At 42.1% G+C, this 9,551-nt stretch overlaps 1 protein-coding gene across 1 annotated transcript; it reads right to left on the bottom strand.

Annotated features, from left to right (window-relative positions):
- Positions 1-3,497: 3,497 nt before the first annotated feature.
- On the bottom strand, positions 3,498-7,389 carry LOC117362518 (olfactory receptor 52A5-like). The gene is made up of 2 exons (XM_033949014.1): positions 7,381-7,389; positions 3,498-4,451 (listed from the first exon to the last, which is right to left on the bottom strand). The coding sequence occupies exon 2, from the start codon at positions 4,449-4,451 to the stop codon at positions 3,498-3,500; it is 954 nt and encodes a 317-aa protein (XP_033804905.1). The 5' UTR covers positions 7,381-7,389.
- Between the last annotated feature and the right edge of the window lie 2,162 nt (positions 7,390-9,551).

A 9,551-nucleotide genomic window follows, 5' to 3' on the forward strand; every position in this document is an offset into this window, starting at 1 on the left:
GGCACTGAGGAGGAGAAGCTGTTCATCGCAGGTACTAAGGAGGGGGTTGGGGCATCTCTGTCTGAGCTGCCTGAAGTCCAGCCTCCCCTGTGACGGGACGATTCAGCGCGACCGTTTCATCGCGCCCGCGATGAATCGCTCCATTTTGTCTCCCTGAGGGATCTTCTGTTCTTGTCTCATGCTGGCTTGAATTCCATTCACCACCTCTACTGGGAATCCATTCCAGTTCTACCACTCTTTCCATGAAATATATTTCCTTAGGATACTCCTGGGTCTCTCCACTTTCATGTTCCTCCTACGATTCCTCACTGCAGAGTCTCCTTCTCCTTGCTATCAATGCACAAGAGGTTCATTATTTTGTTTGATTAATTAGGGATGTTCTGTTCATATTCTGCTTTGCCGTTAGCCCTTTGTCTCTTCTTGGTTGGGCTGAGAACTTTTCAGTGTGAAGAGCTGAGCTTGTGATGTCATAATGCCTCATTCCACCAATAAGAGTCAACCTTATCAGTGATATCACAATGGCTTGATTGTCCTACACTTGGCTCACTTTTATCACATACGAGGGGCTCCTGAAAAGTTCTCAGCCCAACGAAGCAACTTCCTAAATTCTGAGCGTTATTTTGCCACTCTAGCTGAAAAGAGTGTTATCTTATTTCGTTAAGAGCCAATTTGCAGAAATGAAATTCTCTGTTTTGACATTGTTTCAGATCACTGATTGAACCATGTCCACGTCATTCTCTTCTTGGTTGGGCTGAGAACTTTTCAGTGTGAAGAGCTGAGCTTGTGATGTCATAATGCCTCATTCCACCAATAAGAGCCAACCTCATCAGTGATGTCACAATGGCTTCATTGTCCTATACTTGGCTCGCTTTTATTACATACGAGGGGCTGCTTAAATGTTCTCAGCCCAACCAACTTTACAGCACCCTCTCGTACACATGACTACGGTACTTATTTTGACCCTGGAGCAATGGAGGACGCAGGATCAAAAGGAAAACCTCAGGGTGCAGAGGCAGCAGCTCCACCATTAGGCCACTCCTCAAGCCTCCCCCTAATTGCATATTAATGTTTCACTGTGCTTCAATACACGCAGCCATATGAATATTTTAATGTGTTGAAATTGTCTAATGCCTGTGTCTAATTTAAATCTACTGTTCACCATTTTAGGTGACTTTTTTTTCTTTCTTCAATAAATAATAAGAAATAAAACCATACAACAGATATCAAAATACAGAAGTCGACATGCTCTGCTCTCCTTTGCTTTATGTAGCCTCCAGTCTCAAACTTGAAGAGGGTCATTTTCAAAGGAGCTGCCCAGTTATCGGAGGCAAGAAGGCAATATCTTATATAATACTGGCAACTGGTGAAGTACAAGTCATGAACTGATGGTGGAGACATTGATTTGACATTGGCATGAGTGATCAGGCCTTAGTGTACAGTACTCCCCCGAAATTCGCAGGGATTCTGTTCCAGGAGGAACACCCGCAAATTTTTAAAAAACGCAAATACGGTTTTTAGGCAGGAGAGGGCAGCTGGAGAGGCAGGAGAGGGCAGCCGGAGCACCGGCGAGTGAAGGAAATCACTCGCTGTATGCTCCGACCACCTCTTCCTGTCCTAAGTAAAGTCGGGCCTCCTGATTGGTAAGGCCCAACTTTAGTACAGGAAGAGGCGGTCAGAACATACAGCGAGTGATTTCCTTCACTCGCTGGCGCTCTGGCTGCCCTCTCCTGTCTCTCCAACTGCCCTCTCCTGTCTCCCTTGCCTGGTCAATCCCCAGAGTGGGCTTTATGGAGAGGTAGGGAAAGAGTTTTTTTTATCTGCGGGCTGTCCAAGGTTCGAGTCCTCCTGCAGTCGGTGATTACAGTCGGCAGCGGGAGGTCCGACTTCCCTCCAGATCCAGGGGATCTGCAAAAAACACACCCCAATCCAAGGAGATCCGGCTGCCCTCTCCTGCCTCCCCTGCCCAATCATTCACGGTCAGAAAATATGGCGAACGACTGGGACCGCGAACCACCGACCACGAATTCACGGGGGAGCACTGTACAGGTGTTTTCAACCATTTCTGCTAGCATTCCATAAAGAAAAGTGCTGTTTTCTAAATAAAATAAACTTACATAAGCATCATAACCAGTGCATATAGGTTGGAATTCTATATAGTGCACCAGAAATCAAGCACAAATTAGTCACCAAACTTATAGGGCTCCTTTTAACTAACCTGCATTAGTAAAACCTGCGGTTTTAGCGTGCGCTAGACACTAACGCCTCCATAGAGCTGGCGTTAGTTTTTCCGCGCAGCGCGGGGGTTAGTTTGTGCTAAAAACGCTACCACAGCTTAGTAAAAGGAGCCCAGAGTGTGCCAATAGGAGATAAGGGATGGTAGAGTCCAAAAGAGGGCTCAAATGTGGGTTACACAACAGAGTCTATAAAATGTCCTCGTGCATAAGTACACAGGGGTGTTCCCAAGGGAGGGGCATGGGCGGGGCATGGGCATACAACTAGTTCAGCACATGCTTTGTAGAACAGTTACATTCATGTGTCCAACTGCTGATCTTAGGTGCCAGTATTTAAGCCAGCTTTAAATATGGTTCTGCCTTAAGTTAGGCATGAAAATAGGGACTTGCGCTAGCATTCTAATAACAAATTTGGCACCCAATTCTGCTGTCATTGAATATGACTTAGGGCTCATGTTTTAACTCCTAACTGTAAGATTAAATAAGACCAATGGTCCATCTAGCCCTGCTTCTAGCGGTGGCCAATCCAGGTCACGGGAGCCTGACACAATCCCAAATATCATCAAGATTCCTTGTTAGGGAAAGGAACTTGTATGCCACCTTTTTGAGTCTTACAACCACACTCAAAGCGGTTTACATACAGGAATTTCAGGCATTTTGCCCTCTCTGTCCCGGTGGGCTCACAATCTATCTAGGTGGACTAGGTGGAGGACTAGGTGACTTGCCCAGAGTCACAAGGAGCAACGTGGGATTTGAACCCACAACCTCAGGGTGTTGAGGCTGTAGCTCTAAATACTCCACCAGTTAGAAGTTGTAAATTTAAAAGTCATCATCAACATCTTCTCGCACATCAAGCAGCATTATGGGGTAAAGACCTTGAACAATTGCTTGTGGCTACTCCTATGGAGAATTCAGGAAACGCCTGAAAACACATCTATTCCTGAAATACTTAGGAGACCAACCCATTCAATCTTAGTCCTTAACAACCGAGTGCAAGAACCACCTGTCGCTCAATCTGTACTTTGTTCACTCAATCTGTAACATTTCTAATCATTGTAAACCGCATAGAACTTCACGGTACTGCGGTATATAAACTGTTATTATTATTATTATTATTACACCACACTCTCCTCCATTAGGCACCATTTATAGAATCCCCCCCCCATAGTGAGCTCCCAGTTATGAAATTAGTCTTCACACGTTCATTCCCTTAGTCCAATGATCTAGTCTCCTCTCTACAGTACATGAAGATCTGGCTTAGTTGTTCTAAATGGTTCTTTTCCAAAAGACTATGAGCATTAATGCCCGGTCACGGATCTGCTTGGTCTTCACACCATATACCATAGGATTTAATGTTGGTGGAAGAAGAAGGTACAGATTTGATAGGAGAATATGAATGTAGGAAGGGATACTTTTACCATAGCGATGGGATAAGAAAGAAAAGAGAGCAAGAGCGTAAAACATTAAGAAGATAGAGATGTGTGGTATACAGGTGCTGAATGCCTTGAGACGAGCTTCCTTGGATGGAAGTCTAAAGACAGCTTTAAAGATCAGGATATAAGATAAGCTGATAAGAATGACATCTATAATTATAACAAAAAAGGCTACAAACAAACCATAGGCACTATTGATTCTTATGTCTTCCTGTACAAGTGTTACTACTGCCATATGCTCACAGTAGGAGTGGGAGATGACATTGGTTTTGTAGATCGAGAACCTTTTAATAAGGAAGAGAAAGGGGGCTACAAGAACTGCAGGTCGGAGCAGAAGCACTATTCCAATTTTTGCTATCAAATTAGTAGTCATTATGGAACCATATCTCAAGGGGTTGCAGATTGCAACATATCGATCAAAGGCCATGGCTAAGAGAACGCCTGATTCTGTTCCTGTAAGTACATGAATAAAATACATTTGAGCAAGGCAAGCATCCAGGTTAATTTTCTTAAAATCAAACCAAAAGATACCCAACATTTTTGGTATTATAGTACTGCATAAACAGATATCATTGAGAGCCAACATGAAGAGGAATACGAACATCGGTTCATGGAGAGTTGAAGTGATGGAGATGACAGTCATAATAGTAGCATTTCCAAGAAGTGCAATTATGTAGAACACACAGAAAGGAATGGAAATCCAGTAATGAACAGTCTCCAAGTCTGGAATCCCAATTAGGATGAAGACCGATGGGCGCATGATAGTAGAATTGAAAGACGACATCATCTTCCACTAAGGCATCAAGGAAAACGTTTTGCCTGTGTAAATAAGCAATAAAGACAGGTATTTAATCAATGATTTATTGTTATAATATATTTAAGGGGGAGGCTCATTTTCAAAAACCCTACATCTAGGTGGATATGTTCTTTGTAAATGCCCAAACTTTTCCCAGCTAAAACTATGTATAGGGATCAACAGCCTACATGATGTCTAAATGCAGTAGGAGTAGACATTTGTGGAGGCATCTTGAGATGTTTATGTTTATTGGTATTTATAGACCGCTGTTCGATAAATCGTCAAAGTGGTTTGCATATGTAGACTATGGGGGTCCTTTGATTAACATGTGTTAGATTTTGCCGCACCTTAATGCAAGAAATTGGGGGGGAATTGTATAAATGGATCTCAAAGATAGATGCCAGAATAATTCACACCAAACCTGCATGCTATCAAGGGTGCTCTGTGCTCAGCACCCTCGTAGGACAGAGCTTAAGAGTCGATTCCCGCGTCTGACTTTTATCACTAACATTTATACCTAGTGAAACCTGGTAGAAATGGCCCTTAATTTCTAGAAATTTGGTGTGCGAAGGACTGTATTCTATAACATCACCCTTAACTTCTGGGAACGCTCCTGATCTACTCATGTCCCTCCCGTGGCCATGCCCCTTTTCACTTGCACACTATGAAATTTAGGGCCGATCGTTACGGGATAGCAACTAGGACAGCTGCACGTATAATTGCAAATTGTTCCCATTTAACAATTATTGATTGTGCCTTGTTGACTATTTAACGGGAACGGGCCTCTGCCTTGCGTGCTCAATTATTGACACACGACGTTTGGTGACCTATATAGAATCGGCCAGCATTTCTTTTGCAAATGACAGGTGAAAATGCCCACTCGTGTGTGGTATCCTGGTCACAGCACGGATGTATGTAGCAACTCTTTATCTTGGAGGCACCAAGGAGGAAGTTGTATAACATGCATCACATATATACAACTGGGTTGACCAGCACAGATATCTCAAAAGGTTCACCCACTTGGCCATGAGACCATCCATCATAGACTGTAAACTTATTGATGTAAGGAAATAACTTGTCTAAGTAGATGTAGCTCTCCTCGAATTCAGACTCAGAAAAAGCAAACAGTTATGAGGAACTAATGGGGGTGAATGTCTCTTAAGGTCATTTAAGAAAGGTATGAATTACTCTTAAAATAAAGGTAATTGTGTCATAGCATATAACATAACATAATTCTTATAGACCACGTTACCAAAACGTTCTACGCGGTTTACAAAAGATTCTAAACATTAAACATAATCGTCTATTTGAAGGAGTCAGCTAGTCAGGTATTTGGAGAAAAGATAGGTTTTTAGCCGTTTTCTAAAATGTCTGTAAGAAACAGCTGTGAGCAACAATGATCGAAATTCTTTTTCATGAGAAGCTGCCTAAGATGCTAAAGAGTGATTTAGGAATTTCCTGCTTTTACAACCTTTTACAGAAGGGAAACTGAACAGAGCACGCGTTTTTCTACTGCATTTGTGCGTAGCTATGGAAAAACTATTAGCCAGATAAGCAGAGGTTAATCTGACATCCCTTATGGAACATTTGATGCCTTACACACTCACTACTTAATCAACATAGCAGACAGTATATTCGTAGGGTAATATGTAGAAATAAAACCAAACCATAAAGGAAAACAAATAAAAATACATTTTTTATTGGACTAACTTAGCTTTCAAGGTCACCCCTTCTTCCTCAGATCAGAACAGCTTACCCAGAAATCCCACACTGGCAGCCAGAGCTTCAAGTCTGCCGTAATCTCCCCAAGCGAATGTTAACTGGAGGGGATGCTCACACGGCCTTTTATCCGTCTTGCTTCGGGGTTTCATACTCAGCTGGGAATCCCAGCAGCAACTCAGCTGTCCCAGAAGGACACCCTGGTCTATTTGAAGAAGAGTAACAATGAGACAAAATGTATACTGAGATTGGCATTCCAAAGAATTTATGCTTAACTTTGGAATTTATTACATAAATCTTTTAAATTATAATCTACTTTCAGAAAATGATGTCTAATAATTATGGTACCTAAAGAGGTGACAAAAGGGTCACTTTCTCTCATGGATTAAGTTTAACTGGACAGCAGCAATGGGACATTTAAGTCTGACTGTATCAATCGCCAACCTAATCAAAATAGATAAATTATCTGCTTATACCGAGGACTGAATATTCCGTGCTGCTGATATAATGAAAAGAGCATTGAGTATCTATATACATAGGTAGAAGGGTCCGAAGCAGACCGAAAACCCACCTTTTTGAATGGAATGATCTTCCGTTTCTTTTAAGGAGTTCTGGTTCGCTTCAATTTTTTCGTCAATTTTTTTAAACCACTTTATTTGCTAAACACTTTGAAAATTAATTTTTCCTGAAATTTATCCTTCATCTTCTATGGTTTTTATTTGTTTAGTTAACTTTTGTAAACCAAGTCGAGCTTTCTTAGAATAATGATTCGGTATATAAAGCCAAGCCTTAGATTAGATTAGATTAGATTAGCCTTCAATCCATAATCTTACTCCCCAATGCCCACCACCCTAGTCAGAAGATTAACCGTCCCCCTTAACTGTATCCATGGCATCTGTTTGTCTGTCGTGTCCGCTTAGATTGTAAGCTCCTTCGAGCAGGGACTGTCTCCTTTGTATCTGGTAGCGCTATTGAAATAGATAGCCATAGAGACGGTATATGTACAAGCACCTACATGTTTCAAGTTTTATTAAAATTTGGGAGCCAGTCAGCTTTTATTAAAAGTGGAGTGACATGATCAAATTTTTTTGCGTTTTCAATAATCTTTATTGCACTGTTTTGTATCCTTTGTAAGCGCCTAAGCTCTTATTTGGGTGATTCCTTTCTATAGTGCATTACAATAATCTAAACAGGAGATAACTAAGGAATGGACCAGAATGTTTAATGGCTGCAGGTGGTACCTATATGACAGTATAGTAGAATTTTAGTGGATTTTGGTGGCCTCATACTTTCCATTATAAATGTAGGGGTTATGGGCCTGGATCCTCCTGTCTATGGTTCACTAGCCCACCCACAGGGTAACTCTACACACTTGATGCTCCACTAGATTTCCTCCATACCAGGTATGTACCTTTTTGTTCTTATTTTTGTGTGGTGGAAGGGAATCGGTGAGCACTGGGGGAGTGTGGAGATGTCTTATCTTGATGTATGCAGTGGTCATCTGGTTATTTTGGGCACCTCTGTGGCACTTAGATGCTTCTAAAGCAGGTCTAGTACCGAACGTCTAAGATGTGGCAAGAGCGGATAGCGTAGCTGGTTTTAAGAAAAGTTTGGATAGCTTCCTGGAGGAAAAGTCCATAGCCTGTTATTGAGAAAGACATGGGGGAAGCCACTGCTTGCCCTGGAATGTTGCTACTCTTTGGGATTCCGGAATGTTGCTACTCTGGGAATTCCGGAATCTTTTGTTACTCTTTGGGATTCCTGAATCTTGCTGTTCTTTAGGAATGGAATGTTGCTAGTCCTTGGGTTTTGACCAGGTACTAGTGACCTGGATTGGCCACCGTGAGAATAGGCTACTGGGCTTGATGGACCGTTGGTCTTATGCTTATAGTCTTATGTTCTTATGGTTGCTCCCACCAGACATGCCTACACATACATGTGCATTCCTATATGTGATTTTGAAAAAACTGTATGTCAGCAGATTCTAGTTACCAACCGAAAAAAAAATCATTGCACTCTGAAAATTCAGCGCTGCTAATCCAAAAGACGTGGAATCCAATGTAAGGACTTTTTGTTGTGCAGGGGTAAGATTGTGGAACTCCCTTGTTGGGCAAATACGGAAATATGGTGACCGAAGTACATTCAGAGAACTACTGCACTTAAAACACAATTGTTTGTAAATGTGTTTCATTAAGGAGTGATTTTTGCTGATTTTCCGAAGGATTTGATTATTTGTGCTTATCTGTTTTATTTTTTGTTAAATTTTACGTATGTAACATTTTGTAAACCACTTTGGCTTAAAACAGTCTAGAAATTTTTAAAATAAAATAAATAAATACCATATTTCTATAGCGCTGCCAGACGTATGCAGCATGTCAGAGACAATCCCTGCTCGACAGACAAACAGGATAGATAGGGAATTTCTCACAGAGGGAACGATAAAACAGACATTGGTCAGTTAGGAGTTAAAAGCAGCCTCGAAAAAGTGGGCTTTTAGCCTAGATTTGAACACTGCCAGAGGCAGAGCTTGATGTACTGACTCAGGCAGTCTGTTCCAGGCATAAGGTGTAGGAAGACAGAAGGGACAGAGCCTGGAGTTGGCAGTAGAGAAGAAGGGAACAGATAAGAGAGACTTACCTGAGTATAGGGAAAGATAAGGGAGGAGAGATACTGAGGTGAGTAAGAGGAGTTTGAATTGTATGTGGAAAGGGATAGGAAGCCAATGAAGTGACTTGAGGAGAGGAGTAATGTGAGCATCAGAATTCCAAGCCCTAGGTTCTATGTAAGATGGGGCTCTATGCACTTGGCCTGTGTGCTGCTCCTACATGATCCCCCAAACATCCCTACATGCAGATCACATAAAAGTACGAGTCCTTTCTGTCGCTCCAAGGCCTTTCATTTTACAAGAGGCAACTGCAGAGGAACTGGGTGCCCAAAGAGGGGTGTCCAATTTGCACATGCAATTTAACAAGTCTGTTAGCATAAGAACATAAGAAATGCCTTCACCGGATCAGACCGAGGTCCATCTTGTCCGGCGATCCACGCACGCGGTGGCCCATTTAAGTATATCTTTTGGGAGACCCGGATTTCCCGTATCCCTCGATATGGTTTTCAAGAAGATGTGCATCCAACTTTGCGCTTGAAACCCAGAACAGTAGTCTCCGCCACAACCTCCTCCGGGAGAGCATTACAAGCGCCAACCGCTCGCTGTGAGAAACAGAACTTCCTGACGTTTGTCCTGAATCTGCTACCACTCAGTTTCAGGCTGTGACCCCGTGTCCGTGTGACTTCCGAAAATGTTAACAATGCTTCTTCCTGGTCTATTTTATCAAATCCTTTTAATATTTTAAAAGTCTCTATCAAATCCCCTCG

The sequence above is a fragment of the Geotrypetes seraphini genome, chromosome 6 (genome assembly GCF_902459505.1).
Source record: "Geotrypetes seraphini chromosome 6, aGeoSer1.1, whole genome shotgun sequence".
NCBI lineage: Eukaryota > Metazoa > Chordata > Amphibia > Gymnophiona > Dermophiidae > Geotrypetes > Geotrypetes seraphini.